Raw genomic sequence first — 16,788 nt, 5'->3', positions numbered from 1 at the left:
AAAGCACTCATGATCTCCTGAACTTCTACAATGAGATTTTGGTTTCACAAAAATCCTCTTCTGCACTTTCAACCAGGTCCCCCAGATGGTCTCTGATCCTTCAGTTCTCAGCTCTGACTGTTCTGTTTGTTTCTCCTGAGTTTCTAGGGTGTTTTATGGCAGCCTCTTGCAACAAATGAGTCTTTACTGAATCTTCAGATGTAAAATGGTCCATCTGGAAATTTTTCTTCCCACAATATAATATATAAAATAACATTCCTTCACCACGTTACCTATAATTTTCTACATGATACCAGTCTCCATTCCCACCTTCTCCCTTGTCCCACAGTCCTCTGACTTATTCAACTGTAAGGTAGCTTTCATTACCTTCTGCAAGCATGAAGGGCTGCTATAACTTTTTTAAACTACTTTGTTAATCCCAGATTACTATTATAAAACACCAATATTTTCTTTTGGTCTGAGTCTGATTAAATTTTTTTGTAGTTGTTGTTTATCATATGATAAACAACAATACTGAATTCAGTGGAATTAATTTCTGTAAGTGGATGTCATGATGCAGGTTGTACAGCTGGATGCACTAAGGTAACAATCTGGCAATGGGAAACATTTCTATATGTTCTGCCAAATTTCACTGAAGATTAGTGAGTTCAGAATTGATTTGTGAACTAGTTTTGGATTTCAGAGATTACACTTTCGTAATATTTTTTTGTCCCCTAATATCCAATCAAAMCAGAAACCTTGTTCCTGGAGAAAATGATCTTTATTTTATGAGCCCCTTGGAGACAAGAGAAAATGTGATTAATATTTCCYGTGAAATTTCCTGTTCAAAGAAGCTGATTGTTGCATATTTGAAAAATGTTGTCTTGAAGAATTCTTTTGAAATGAATGGGAAAACCTGTTAAATTAGGAACAAAAACTGTAAACTGTTTAAAAATCAAACTGAACTTTGATGGAAGATATGTAAAAATATTTATTTCAAYTTACAAATAAACCTGCCTCATATTTATATCTGTTAAAGAATAATAATAATGAATGGTTTTATATTGAGTTGTTTGTATTAATTATTAGATGYGTAATGGTTTAGAAATTGAGAAGTTTCTATAAATTATTATTCAGGATAGCAATAGAGCCTCCTGCCTGACAGGATCAGGCCAGTAATATGTCAGACTAACTAACCACTTAATTCTTCTGTAACTGCAATTTATAATCTTGCCAGGCCAAGCCCAGCTGATCATTCACTAGCTGAGTAGCCGACTTGCTTATTCTTTCTTTATTAATAACTGTCACCATTTATTGGAAATCAAAGATCTGAATGGCATCCAGTGAGCAAGTCAATGGAGGCTTTTTCTGTTGCTGTGGTAGTAGGAAGATTTCAATGTCCTTCTGTCTTTTCTGGCATTTGTGTGTTGCTTAACATGAATATTACTTTCTCGCTACTTTTTTCATGATTTGATTAATTTGCAATTTCTCTATAATTACATTATTGTGGATTTTTTTGGTTAAAAATCTTAAAGAAAGAAATACCAAGGATTTTATGTTTTAGATCTAATTGTCTAGTGTGTACTAGGTATATACTATTGTCTGTTTCATTTATTGCCCTTTTTATTTAGTGAAAGGAGGTTTATTAAAACCTTAGAGAACTGGGCTGTGGTGATCCATCTTGGGTGTAATATATTGCATCTTCTCCATTAATAAGCAATAGATTTTGAAATTAATTGTTCATATTGATGGATATGATACAGTAATTTCTTGATCCGATTAACTCACTGTTGATTGTCCTCAGAAGGAACTTTTGTTTCACACCAGATGCAGGGCAGTATTAATCAAGTCAGACAGGTGTCATTAAAGCACCATAATGTGAGTTACTATGAACAAAGCATCGGAGCCTATGGRGACTGTCAATGTGCCTGTTCAGTACCTGACAATTGAATGCATTTTCTTTTCTTTTTTCTTTTTTTTTTAAAAAAAAACTTTAATCAAGATTTCTTCTATATCTTCTCCCCCCCGCTGCCCTCCCTCCATCTATTTATATGTGAGTCAAGTTACAGGACTTCAAAGCACAGTTTTGGCCCTGTTGCTATATTCAAGTATAAAGTATGTTTATTTCCTAATGCAAATGTCCTTGAAATACTGCAGATACAGATTTCCTCTGAACTGTATTTYATAAAACAGAATTTCAAGGAACAGCTCAAAATTAGTTTCTTCTTATGTGAGTAATATCTAATTTAATTAGAATGTTCTCTGTTTCCTTAAATACTTAGCACCAAGATATAGGTGTGCATGACTGTTAGACATGAGAAAACGGCTTTAATTAGATTCACATGTCTTTTGATATGTTCTTGAGGAAGCAATGGCAAAACTAAAACCAGTTTTCACTTTTTTAGGTTATCCTTGAAAGCAGTGCCACCTTTGGCACTTCATACTGATATCCTTTGGCTTAAGATGACTATTAGCTTTTCTAATAATCTGACCTAAAAATGTTATGTTATTACTTCTCCCAGCGTCTCCCTCACAGTATGAGAAGCATATTTGGATTGGTGGATGTTCTAGTGTTACTTTCATATGTTCATAGTCAGTGAGATGTAGAAAGCAGTCTTTAGTTCATCCACAACTTTGAAATAAATTTTACTGTAAAAAATACACTACTGCTAAAAGTATATATTACCTTAAAACTACTTAAATGTCTAGAATCTAAAACKGTGAATAGTTGTGATTCTCTATGGCTTAAAGGTGTTGCAGAACCTACTGAAAACAATGGAAGTCACTATATTAATTTTGATTGGGTTTAGGTCAAGTTCTGAGATGCTTATTTGGAATCATTGCATAAGAAACTTTTATATATAAATATATACAGCTACTCTATGAATATAAATTCATACAAAATTTTTGGTTATTTACTTGTTCAACATTACAGTTTTGTTTAGCCTGTGGTGGTTCRTTGTGGTCTTTTAAATTTTTACAGCAGCTTATGCTTTTCCTTGGAAACYGAAATTATAGACTAAGTTTGAACTTTAGTGATTCAAACTTGCTAGTATATATCTGTACRTTTCTCAATAAAAGTTCAAGTTCCTCATCTATATCTCTAAAAGAGTTAGGCTTCCCTTAGATGAAATTGTATCTAGATTCTGATTTTATCTGCTTACCTGTAGTGTTTATTGTCTAAGAAGCAAGAGGGAAAGAGTTTAATCCTGTGATATACTCTGCACTTTGGTAGTCAGTCTTATCAAGTGAAAAATTGTTCCAGTTCTATCATTTGGTTTGCTGCAAGAGAAAGAAACAACTTGAGTGTTAATACTATGTGCCACCACCACAAGCAAAATATTGCAAAGGACAAATTTTTTGCTGTTGTTTAATCATAAAAAGGAGCTAAATTAGGTACAAGAAAARTATTTTTAAAATTGTTTATATTTGAATTAGAAGTGTGAGTTTTTCAAGGAAGTTGTAACATTTGAATAGAAGTGTATACTGAGTTTAAATATGTTGTGCTTCTATAGRATCATAAAAAAGCAAATAATAATGAAGCTGAAACTTTTTGTTACTTAGTTGTATGGGGAAATACTGAAACCTTTTAATATATACAGCTTTTGACTTATGTGTTTTTTCCACTGTACGTCATCACTGGAAGAAAATACTCTAACATAGTTCCTGTTGAGTTACATACTTCAAAACTACCTTTTTTTTTTTTTTTTTATTTGCTATTTTTACAGCAACAGAAGAAAATCAACTTAGAGCTTTGAAAGAATTTTTATGTCTTTGTATCGACTCAATGTGTTGAAGTAAAGTTTACAAAAGTTCTATGATAACTGAAGCAGATTTTCTTCCTCTTCCTCCTACCTTCCTCACCCCTGTATTTGTGCTGATTCCTTTAGAAAGAAAGTGATGCCCAATCTGCATCTAATGTCTTGAATAATGAAAAAGTAGAGAAGAGCATTGTTGTCAATATATTTTTTTTAAAAAAATCCTTTTGGAAATTTTCTCAAAGCATTACATCACAGTAACATACATAGTTGATGTGCAACTGAATGACATGATATTTGACAATAGTAGACCAAATATCTCAAGGAAGAGTTATGGCAGATGTGAATTCTGATGGTATCTGGCTTACGTACTGCTTCTCTTTCGAGACTACCATTTGTTATTTATTAAAAGATTTGAACAACACTGCAACTTTTTTTWAAAAAGTCTGTAATCAGTGGTGTCTCTCTCTCTCTTTAAACTTTTTCACTTTTCTTACTATTCCCCCATACCAAGTAGCCTACTGTCTCCAATTTTGTTTTTTGTTGCCTAAATACAGYTCCGTTACACTGAAAAAATAATTTATTGAACTATTACTGAGTCTTAAGAGATTTGTTTTAAAACTCACACTTTTAACAATTATCAAGTTTTGCTTTGTAAGAAATAATTAGAAACAACAGCCCTGTATTACATTGTTTAGAACAAATCCCTATATTATTATCTTCACATTCATTGTGTGTATTTCTGATTCTTCTTGTATTTTGTCTTGGGTTTGATTCCATAATCAGCATAATAACAAGAAAACATTTTTATCTACATTTAAGTGTAATAATGATAGCTTGAAGGCAATTACAGGTTCTGTAATTCTTTAAAAATGACTTCATGAGGATTTGATCACGTATTTACTCATTTTTGAAACTAGGTACTCTGTCCCATTGTAGTGATTTTTTTTTTTACTTTCTTTTGTACTTACTATTGAAAATACAAAATTKACTACATTGTAACTCTGTTGATACAGATTAGAGATTTGATTTTGGTTGTGTACAGTGTGTATTTTTTTTGTTCAAGCAAGTCTGAGTGATCATCTGGGTTTTTTTTGAGGATTTCTACAATAAGACATTTTCTGGTGAAAGTAGAACTGAGGAAATAACAACTGTGAGGGATTAAGACACTCCAGCAAATGAAGACTGTATAGTACTGAGAGTATAGTCACTTATCTGTATTTTTTTTTTCCTTTTTCATACTTTGTTGACCTGATAAGCATCTTGAAAAAGAGCAAGTGTTCAAAACCATAGGATGGAGTCTGCTTTCAATTATGTCTTTTCTAGAGTACCTAGATTTGATTGTGGATTTGCAAAACTTTAAATTAGGTCAGGATATGGTTTGGGTTTAGATTTCTGTAGGTCATATGCTAATAACAAATACAAATCTAGATTACTGACAAGAATATCTATTCAGTTTGTTAAAATGCATTTTGTTTTATTTATTTTTACTTTAGTCTGTGAATTACTTGAACTTTCCAATTACAACATGTGCCTACCCATATAAACAACTAATCACTTTAATCTGTATATGTGGCATGCACAGTTCTATGAAATTGTTATGGTTCTGTGACTTAAATAAAAACTGAGCTATTAATGTATAACATCTTCTTAAATCTTCAAAATATTTAAAGATTCTATCTAAAGATTTTAAAAGTAACTACCCATTGTTTGATGGTGTCTGAATGGTTGATAGAATTGGCAATATTTGTACTCTCTACTTGCATGGCCTGAATACAATAGCTATTTTTTTTTCTATTTCCCTTTGATGTATTAAGCTTAAGATTCATAATGCCTGTGATTTAAAGACATTTAAAAATTATGCAATAAATAATGCAAAAGACAATTAAGTTTAATCCTGCAAAATGCATGGAAAAAGTCAGAAATAACTTTTTAGTATGGCAGTTYCTCAATAATATTAATGAACGATGTAGCTCTTTATAAGGTACATCATCTTTTTATGTCTAATATGGATATTAGTAAAATTGCATTATATTCTGAATCAGATTGAGGTACAATTACATGACAGTCCTTATGCATTTAGATGTTTGAAAGCTATGAGAAATATGATTATATTTTTAAAGAGTCTTCTCTGAAGAATTTCTGTCCCTTGGTAAATATTGCATATTGGGAAAGTTCTAGTCAATCTATTGTCTATTGCCCAGTGGAAATGGCCAGCCAAGTGAAAATACATAAGGCACTTAGGAACAGTAAACAAACTAAGACATGATCAGGAAATATCTTTTTTAGCTATTCAAATAAGGAAAATGTGAGATACTTGGTATTCAGACAAAGAAGATGGCATCTATTGGATTTGTCAGCTTCCAGCTCTGCTGTATATTAAGCAAAAATGAGAATAAAATGTAGAAACATATGGACCTGAGATAAAAAAAAAAAAAAAAAAAAAAAAAAAAAAAAAAAAAAAAAAAAAAAAAAAAAAAAAAAAAAAATCAAACACATAAGTTAAAAGGCTTTTCTTTGTTTTTGTCTTAGGCTTCATGGTAGGTGATGTATTTACAGGTGATTCATAAAAGTATGTAGAAAAGCAGGGCATGGAGACTAGGGGTACTTAATCTCATATTTGTGTTGTAGTCCCTCAGAAGCTTGTCAAATCATCTGTTTGGACTTTGCAGAGACTAGTCAGTGGGGACTATTCTTGTCTGTTGTCAAAAATTGTTAGTCATCACATGGCCAAATGGAAAGTATTGTGTTAGTGCATAACGTTTATCTAAGGATTTCAAAAGTTGTGAAAATTCCAGATTGAGCAGAATCTGGTCCTGAAATGAAGTTTTAGGACTCGAACTACAAAGCAGCAAACTCTTGGCCTCATTAACAAGGTACGTTTTTGACAAATGCAGTGATTGTAAATCTGCACTTGTAAACCGTTCCTGTGTAATAGCTTGAAAGTTGTCTTAATTTATGTAATCTTAGTCCCAGTTCCACTGCAGTGGAACAAAGGCATTGGTTTGTATGAGGTAGTATTTCATCTGCTGCAACTTGCTGCTGTTTTTAGGCATGTGAAGCAGTATTTGGGAAGACTGGCCCATTATAATGCAATTTTATTATGACTCTTTATACTGTTGATATTATTTGATATTAGTATTTATATTGATATTATTTTATATTTGATGCCATATTCAGGATACGATTTCAAAAATTTACAGCTGTTAATTCTTCTTCCAAGAAATTTGTTTTTTTTTTTACTTTTATGAAACGTGGCTGTTCATTGGAGAAGGAGCTGGAGCCATGTGTCCCTGCTTTCAAAGTTGGTGCTATAATTACTAGGCTTAATGAGTATCCATGTATTGCGATGTAGGCTGAGCTAAACTGTGTTGCGCCTTAGTGTGGGTGAGGAAGAATGGGTGAGAACGAGGTCARACTGGGCTGTAGTCAGTGAAGAGCAGAAGTCTTGTGACTCAGTAGTTTCTAGCAGGAGCTTGTCCTACCCACTGAGAGGCTATAAAAGGGCAGAAGCCAGAAGCAGCAGTGGGGTTTGTCTAAGCTGAAGCTTCAAGACACTGTCTGCCTTACAGCACAAATCTCTATGGACCTTATGGACAGTTGATCACTTGGGACTGATGCAAGTGCATAGCTGCATGTTTCCTCAACTATTCTGGACATTTCCTCCCTTTTACTTTGGTCACTTTTTTCCATATAAACACAATCAAATGTGCTTTATATCTGARTACTTATTCCTTTGGCTAATGGATGTGTTGTGGACACTGTGAAGGAGCATTAAGAGAGGATGCTGAGATCAGCTGATACTAGAATAATTAATTTATAGCCTGCTAATGGCCAGGAGATATAATATCAAATCTTTCTCTGGCAACAGATAATGCCCTAAGCACCGGATGTTAAGTAAAAAGGAAAATAGGGAGGACTAGGATAATATAAGACTATCCCTATCTTTCCTTGTGTTTTGTTAAAAATGTTTGAAGATGAATCATAATGCTTCAAGTTGGATAAAACATATGCCTGGAAACAATAAAATTTTAAGATGAGAAAACCACCCTGCATCTCCAAGTAAATGCATATATGGGAAGAACTGTATCCAAACTGTTTATTCTTTCCTTCTTCCAAAATTTTCAAAAGATCAGTTCTTCAGGTTGTCTATACATTCTACAGAACTATATTACGGAACTGTTCTATTAAAATCATTGTATTTACAACCATGCAAATTTGTTTAATGATCTATCTGGCCACTTGCATCACTCTGGTACTAATTTACCCAAAACTCAGAAGAGAATGGCTGGGTTGCTTCATTTGGAACACAGGAATGCCTGCCCCAAAACCTTGGATTTAGGGCTGGTTTGTATCTGATGAAAAAACCCAAAACACGTTACTGAACTTGGTGAACTGAGTAGAAAAGATGGTTTCTCAGTGTTCTCTGGAGATTATTAGATATCTGTCATGAATAGGGGTGACATTAAGAGACAGATTTCTTTTATTTCTTTATTTTTTTCTGAAAGTAGCTGAAATGAATATTTTAGATTCTGCTGAAGAATGGTTTGTGCCATTCTGCCTTTACCTACCTTTATCTTGCACTTCAGGAATAATCAGTGTTTATTTTGTTTGTTTGTTTCCCCCTTCCTCCTCCTCCCCCACCCCTTATCTTTATTTTCCTCTGCAGGTTACAGAGAAAGCAGATCAAAGTAATTATAATTGCATTAGCAGGATAATATGGCAAGATAAGATATAAGAGCTTCTAGTTTTGTTTACTTCATTCTGAATTAGAAACTTTTATACTAACACAACATCAGCATGGCACATTCAAAAATATTTTTTATCTGCCAGCATTGGAACTCGTATCTGGGACAGAAGCATTTATACATGCTTGAGAAAAGAAGCTATTTTGCTGAAGCCCAATAAACTTTCCAGAATGAAGCATTATATGCCATCAATTTGAACTGTCTTTTACTTGAAGTAAAGAAAATATTGACCTGTTTGCTATTCCAGATATACTAACTTTTTGTTGCTCCTCTAATTATAAGCATATTTCAGAAGACCTTCAGAAGAAAAAAACAGATATATACTAGACATTTGTGTATTATATTTTGTGTATCTCTCTTTTGAAGAAGACTCTAAGTATGTGTGTTGGTTAACTGATTGCTAAAGTAAAATTATGTGATTTATCAAAATCCTTTTGTTTCAGTTCCCCTCAGAGAAAGAATTCTCTGTTCATATTTGTTGTAAGCTAGATAGAGTCGGTTAAGAGAAAATTAAGGTATGTCAGTCATAGTTGAGATCATCAAAATATTTCTTCAGAGTGATGATTTTTGCCTCTTTGGTAGCTACAATTTTTAAGAAATAAGCATGATTTGGGCTATTTTTGCTCTCATATACATACATGCTAGAAAAGATGCATTTTCTCTCCATTTTACTTCCTTCTAAAAATATAAAATTTGAAATAATGCTAAAAATCAAACTTTCAAAGAAGAAAAGAATTCCAAACTTTTCTTTTCATGTTTCTGTTTTAATAACCTTGACAATATGTATAACCTCTGCTAGAAACAATTCCYGAATATTTTATAAAAAATGGATAAGAACTTTGCAGTCCCGAGACAAAAGTCAGAAGTCTAACATCATTATGTGAATCAAACCAGTTCAGGGAGCACTTTTGGTCTATTTCTTCTACGTTGTTTTTAGAGAGATTCTTTTCATGAATTTCCCTGAACTACTTAGAAGCAAGTTAATCTTTTTTCTGTTAAGTAAATGGAAAATTAGTTCTATGGGAGAAAAAACTTCGAAGGGATGCTAGGAAAGTGAAGAAGAGTTTGAAATGTAAAAACTTTTAAAAATTCCAACAGTTATACTAGTTGTCCTGTTGTATTACTGTATTCAGTTTGACTTGGCACAATTTTTTTAATTGGCTAAAAGAAATTTTTCACATGACAGATGAAGAAAAGGAAGCTTAGAAGTGTATAGATTAAGAATCTGATGTGCAACAGATCTTTTATTTTCTGAGTCTTATTTCTTGATTTGTCAGAAAATAAAGGTGAATTTTGCATCCCTCATTATTAGACCCTTGTCCACCACCATGGTGTGATATGTTCCTGATAAAAGTGCAATTTCAGCTCCTTTATTAAGTGTTTCAGCCGTATATGTGACTCAAAAGGTGAAATTTAATGTACACTATATTCAGGACAGGAGTTACGGTTGGTTGCATTAATTTTGAGATTCTAGGTTTATAAAAATCCGGAACAAACATGTGCCCTCTTCCAGGGTTTAAATAAAGTCACCTAGAATTAAAGTAATGGACACTTGCAGTGTTGCAACACTGACCTTTAGTGTTGATGGCCAATAATATCACAACTATTCTTACATTTTTCTGCTTTCAGAACTGTAGCAAAACATCAATGTATTCAAATAAATGTGAATTTGAAGCCAATAACTTCCAGTATGCCAGTAACATAATCAGTCTTTTTTTTTTTTTTTTTTTTTTTATGTATATAACAGTCTTGTTTAGCACACATGAGACTGTATCTTAAAAGCTTCTCTGCTTGGTAATGTGATAATGCAAAAAGAATACTTTTTCCCAAAAATAAGGGGAGAATGGGAAAAGTTGGAAAGGTTCAGGGCTGAGTAATCCACTCTTTGCATTTCACATTATGTGCAACTGCATGAAGTTTAAGAAGTGAAATAAGTGCTTCTGAGAATGGGCAAACCAACTCAAAAATATGACCAGGAAAGAAAACCACAGGAAAACTATTTTTAAAATCCCCAAAGATTTCCCTTATTGTTCTACTTATCCCATTTGATTGTGATGGTAATATTTGAGAAAACTCACAGAAAAGATTTGACTAGGTTTGTTATACACTTAAAGCAAAGAAATTGCCTGAGGTAAAACTGATTATGTTTTTAAAACTGAAAACTGTGAAGGTAAGTTCCAAATGTAAGATGTGGTGTCAGTTACTGTGCCTGATTTGCCAGACATAAAAATTACACTAGATGAAAAGTGAACTTAATTTTGCAATGTATGGAATATATCTAGCTTCCCAGTTGCCTTTCACTGTTTTTGACAGGACATTGTTAATATTTTTTAACTTCTATTTTGTGCTTAGAGCATTTTGAGAAATGCAAATGGGAGCACGCAAGTTAATCAATAGAATATCTTGAAAAAAGAGCAATTTCAACTGAAGTAATTCTGAATTAGCATACTGAAGTGCTACAGTTCATGAACTTTTTTGCTTTAAGATACATTATTGGCTAATGTACTCTAATGTAAGAAGTTTTAAATCCTTGTGTATAGAAATCTTAATGCTTTTGATGGAATTTTAGAAGAGATGTTCCTGTGGTACATCTTAATGAAAATGTTTTGTTTATCCATTTATAGGGCTCTCTGGACATAAATAACATTCTCTCTGTCTCATTTCACCAGCATGCTGCAACAAATGTTCATTTGCAGGGAAACAGTATTTCTTCCCTAAAGCTAAGCTTATTGCTTTGCTATTCTGGGGTGAAATCCCAGGTTAATAAATATAAACCTACTTTTGTCTGCTATTAACTGTAGTGCACGCCTTTCAAGCGTAATGCTGTGCTATATTAGACGTCTCTAGCTCTGAGCAAACTAGATGGAGCAGTTCAACTCGGTATAGAGAATCTGGCTCAGGTGCCAAAAATAATGTATGTTACAGGTTGTCACTGCTTTGTGTGCAGAAGTGATTAAACTGACTCTGATTCTGGAGTTAGGTTGTATGACATTCACTTGGGAATCCATTTACTATCTTCCTCTGCATGATGCACATTGCACTTCTTCAGAGGAAAAGAGATCTCATTTTGTGAATGATACCAAATTGTGCAGAGCATTCAGCATATTGGGGGTACGCCAGTAGATAATGTTCAAGCTTCCTGAACTACTGAAAATATGATTGCATATTTTTATAGCAACAATGTATAATTGTAAGGTTTTAAAAAAAAGCCGTAATTTTCTTTGCAGTTGATGTTTTCCTTTCACTTGCACTTATCTACAATCATATTATAATTTGATTTTTTTAAGAATTTACTGAGTTAATTCTGCATTGTTTCAGTTGATTATTTCTGTTCTGTTGCAGGAAGTTCCACCGCCAGGGTTCTATGAGGTCCAAAAATCCTACGAGAAAACACATGGGAAAAGCCAATTCATGTCTCCCCGAACGACACTGGCTAGAAGAAAGCAAGGCTCCTTTCTTAGTGCAGCACCTAGAGACAGCTTGCTTATGGCTGACAAGGATATACCAGGTGAGTTTAATTTTTGTCTCATGAAACAGCAGCTGAAATACTACTTTATTTTCTGAAAACTATGAACATTTTTTTTTTTGACAAGGCTTGTTCAAGGAATTAAGGAATTTTCATTGGGAACTAGCTGCTTTAATCCTACTATAAAAGTCCTAAATGCCAGGACATTTTAGTGACCAAAAACCAAATTTAATTAGTTAAGACTATCCATACTATGTTTAATCTAAGATCATTTATTAACTTCTTGTTTTTGAACAGGTTTGTTTAATTATATAACAGAACTGCAATAAAAAGCAGAACCAGATTACCTGCTGTTTGTATTTTGTTTTTTGTCTCCTGATTTTGAGTTTCACCTTTAACTGTAGACTTTGTTTGGTGCTTGTGGATTCGGGCTTGATTTGCTAGTCAAACTTTTTGACTCATTTTTAGTGCTAATCTGGGACTCGAATTTGTTTAAAAAACCCCAAACTATACAAATGCCATATGCTTTTATTGACAAGATAAAATTACTTGGAATTATTTTTGTAATTTAGAAATGTCAGATCCATAGTTTATCTTATAAACTGTATCTTAAGAATGTGTGCAAATGTGCTTGCAAAACCGCTTCTGCTATTTCAAAGTGTTGTGGGTAGTATTTTAATGCTTAATATGTTCTACTTGAAATGTATTCTACTTGCAATGAATTCTACTCACAAGTCTGTTGTATGAGAAACTGATGTAGTTCCACAAATATCTGTGATTCAGGAAAGTCTGAGTTAAGAAGTAGATCTAAAAATTTAACAAAGTAGAATTAAAACTGTAATAGTATTTTAGGATGTCCTAGAAATATGTCATCAATAAATAATCAGAAAACCATTATTCTGCAGTTGCAAAATGAATCTCAAACAGAACATTTCCTCTTAAATGCTGTTGTCAGCCTAAGTTTTGAGCTTTCTTTTTTTCTTTTTAAGCTTTTTTTCCCCCTTCCAGACCACTTCTCAGCATTTTGCAGATTGCTCTGAGATGTTTGATATAAAGTCAGTTAACTAAAAATTCACTATTAAGTCTTCGTTATGATGGAATGCACAGTGAGATTATAGAAACTTATAAGTAAATGCAAATGTAAATCCAGATAGTAGTAAAAACTATGCTTATGTGCTACTTGGTTGTTTCTCTATGTGAAATGAACTAGACATTTTTGGTGCATGTTTCCCAGATAACAGGATATGTTATAAATCCTTTCCTATGCTTGCCAATAAAATTTTTCTTTGGCAATGATTTTCATAGAGAGGACAAAGATTGGGGGGAGAGAAAGACTTTTTCTTAGTAGTTCCTCAAAAGCAGTATGAGGCACATTGATACACTTGTCTGATGAAGACTCTTGGTTTCTGAATATCAGCTTACCAAGCTTCCTGACTTCATTTTTAATGAAAAGAATCAAAGTTAAATAGGAAGACCTAATTAATTCTAAAAGATTGAGGGCTAGAATAACCAAAGTTGCAAACTGGCAGGCTGTTAAGTACTTGGCTTTCTATCTGAAAATTATGACAATTCTAAGTGAACCAAAGATTGATTTGGTTTAAAAGATTTGCGATTTGAAAATTGTTGGCAAGAATCAAGTATAATTACATAATGTTTAATTTTGATCTCTGCCACTGTTGGTGTCATAGTAGGTAGGAGATTTCAACTCCCAAATCAGTTTATTGATAGCAGTTAAGCTGTTTTTAGACCAGACATTTTACATTTATTTGCTGCTTGGGGAGATTTTACTTTAGTATGTTTTTCCCAGCAATTGTTTTGCAAACGAGAGTGTGTGTATAATAGATTTTGTGATGAAAAGTGTGAAATGAAATTAATGCTAATTGACTAATGCTAGTATTTCTACTCTTKCTAGCTTACAGTTTGCTCTGAGGCAAGGCCTGTCCTCCTTGTTTTCTGTAGAACTGTAGTTGTTTAGGTCAACATTTTATACTATTATTTTTATTTCTTCTTTTCTTTTTTTTGGTAAAAAGATAATTATTTTTGGAAAAGATAACTACACTTAAGTAATTCTAGAGAATTTCTTTGAAGTTTAAGTTTTTGTACATTCTATATATGATTTAATAAATATGATTTTACTTTACATTTCTGCTGAGAAGACAAATCTTTCACAAAAGAGAACATCCACAGTTCTGTCTTCAGCAGTAAACATGAGAACTATTTTTAATATAGCATCCTTATGTCTGCTGATTTCATTCGTTTTCTGTAACAAAACTAACACCTAAGTACAGATTTATAATGTTTATAATTTGGATATTAACTATTTATTTATTTTTTTWAAAAAAAGGCCTTAGTATGATGTTTCTCAGGCAAAATTGTAATGAAATCCAGATGAGTGGTCATCATGATGCAATTCTTCAATTTGCGTAATCTAATATAAAAATGTATTTGAATTAATTTAATGAAAAATTTCTCCAATGATGTGGATCACATTATAAAGAAGTGTTCACTTACTAGTGAATTTCCTTCATAGGTTTGCAGATGATTTTACAAGGGAACCTCATTTAAAAATGAAAACTTTTAAGATTTTAATTGAACTTTCAGTTAAGCTACCAAAGGATTATTTTGTAACAATTATAGAATCTGACTATTTATCTTCATCAGTTATTAATTGTTTATTAAAGTGTATGTGTGTTTTTGGAGGGAAAAAAAGAATTGGGAATCATCATAGGYCTATATTAGGCTGGATTTATCATCAGAAGTGCTTTGTCTTTTGTTGGGTAAGTGCCTTGTACTGCACCAAGTTCTTCACAGATACTGACTGGGATAGTTAGAAAATGAAGTATTGCACTGTTCCAAAATCTCTCTCTTTCACAGGGAAAAAGAAAGCCCAACCTGAATCTTCATCAAAATATCATTATGTTTCTAGACACAATCCTTTAATAAATTACTCTAGGTAACAAATAGAATTTATCTTTAAAATTAATTGAACATATCACATGAAAGTAGTTTTGTCCACTTTTTCAATGAGTACAAGCAGTACCTTTGATATAAAAGTCAGTAGTGTGTGAAAACTAATTATTTCTTCTCTTTGGTTGTTGGCTTGTAATAGCATGCACTCAGAAATACTGCAGAGTTTTTAAAACAATTCAGTTCTTTGAATATTCCATTGTGCATATCCTAAAGTTTTTACTTGGATTTGTTTTTTAATGTCAGTTGACCTTTTCTTAGGGAAGACTTTTTTTGTATTGAGTTATAGCCTTTATTTTAAATCACAATGTTTTCCCTTCTCTGGTGTTCTGTATTTATGCTATTGGAAAGAATTATTGAAATTATTATTATTATCAAAAGCATTAGAACTGTTCGATTTGACTCAGTGTGTTTAAAACACCTTTGAAACAGCTTTCATTATTCAAATTGAGATTAACACAATGTATTCATAGAATTAAATGTAATAGTACAGTTAAATGAGTTTGATTTGCCTGTGGGTTTGATTCTTCCATCGTTTGTGCATTAGAAGAGTTAGCAGAGAAAAAATTTATGATCTGTCATCTTGATTTTTTACCTAGAGGTTTAAAAGTTTCTGGTAATAATAATGCTTGTAGGTATGGTGTTCATGTATACATAAAAGATTACATTGTCTGTAATACAAATCCACTTATAATGTCTATTTTAGACATTTATATTTTTGTGGAGTCTATGCTAGACGAGAGATGAGGAAAAAGTAAGCGGTACTGACATATTTAAAAAGTTAGTTACTTAAAAAGCAGTCCTAAGTGTGAAAATTAGATAGGGAAAATCAATCATGCTAGCAAAAGTCAGTGAGACTAGATTACTTCACCATTCAGATTGTGATTTTTTTCATTTTTGGCATGAAATAAAAGTCTGGAAAAAGCAGTGGTGTCAATTGCAGAAAAGTGACTGCAGATGTGAACAGAAAAACTTTATATCTCTAGTTTACAATTACTCTAAAACTCTATATGAAAATTACCACAGAGAGAGAGAGAGAGAGAGAGAGAGAAGTAATATATTTGCTGATTAAAATATCTTTTCTTTAATAAGGTTTAAGAAAAAGGCTAGGACTAAGCTGATATGTTTGTTCTGTGCCAGCATGTTCTCTCTCTCTCTCTCTCTCTCTACTTTCTTTATATCTTCAGAAGGAATTGGCTGCTTTTGGTCAAATTGAACACAAGAAAAGGGGTGCTCTCAAAATACATTCTTTCTATGCTCGTGAAAATTGGTAGCCAGGTAGAGGAGATGGAGACTCTTGCTTCGCCCCTTGCTGTAGTAAAAGATACAGGGCAAACTCAATCCTCATTAGAGTCTTCACAAAGCAGAGAGGTTTCATGAATTCCCAGAGCTCACTTACTAGACACCAAATAATTGAACCATGAATCATGAAGCTATAGGAAACCAAGTATTGTTAGTTCTGTTGTTCATGGAACAATTTATCTTTAGAAGGTATTGAAATAATTTGCTCATGAAGTACTGAAATATGAAATTCAAGACTATATAAATTAGGAGAAGTGAAAGGGAAAACCGAAGAGAAGGAAATGATTCACAACCTTATTCAAACATGGAACATACAAGAATTTTGTTTACTTTCAAAATGTTATATTTGTTTTTGAGCTATTTTTTCTTCATACTTTTCAGCATAAAAGATCTGTAGTGATAATGGATTTCAGCTTGTGGGCCTGTTCTCCAAGAGCAGGAAATGCTAACTATTAAATTCCAAGTTTTGTATATTTGAATATTGTTAGCGTTTCCTTTTGATAAATAATGGTGATCTGCTCCTGTTTTTCAGTAGTGTTGCAGCTACTGAACATCCTGAGTGTCTACT

General features: G+C 32.6%; 1 protein-coding gene across 1 annotated transcript in view; it reads left to right on the top strand.

The window, feature by feature from the left end:
* STPG2 (sperm tail PG-rich repeat containing 2) overlaps window positions 1-16,788 on the top strand; it is a 94,202-nt gene that overhangs the window by 63,040 nt on the left and 14,374 nt on the right. The window contains exon 8 of the mRNA XM_085325647.1: window positions 11,828-11,993. Within this exon, the coding sequence (XP_085181773.1) occupies window positions 11,828-11,993 (166 nt within the window). The remainder of the gene's footprint in view (window positions 1-11,827; window positions 11,994-16,788) is intronic.

Source organism: Rhea americana, unplaced genomic scaffold (assembly GCF_003343005.1).
Source record: "Rhea americana isolate MKP2758 unplaced genomic scaffold, rheAme1 scaffold_99, whole genome shotgun sequence".
Lineage (NCBI taxonomy): Eukaryota > Metazoa > Chordata > Aves > Rheiformes > Rheidae > Rhea > Rhea americana.
Note: the sequence above shows the minus strand (reverse complement) of the source record. Positions and strands in the feature narration are given on the sequence as shown.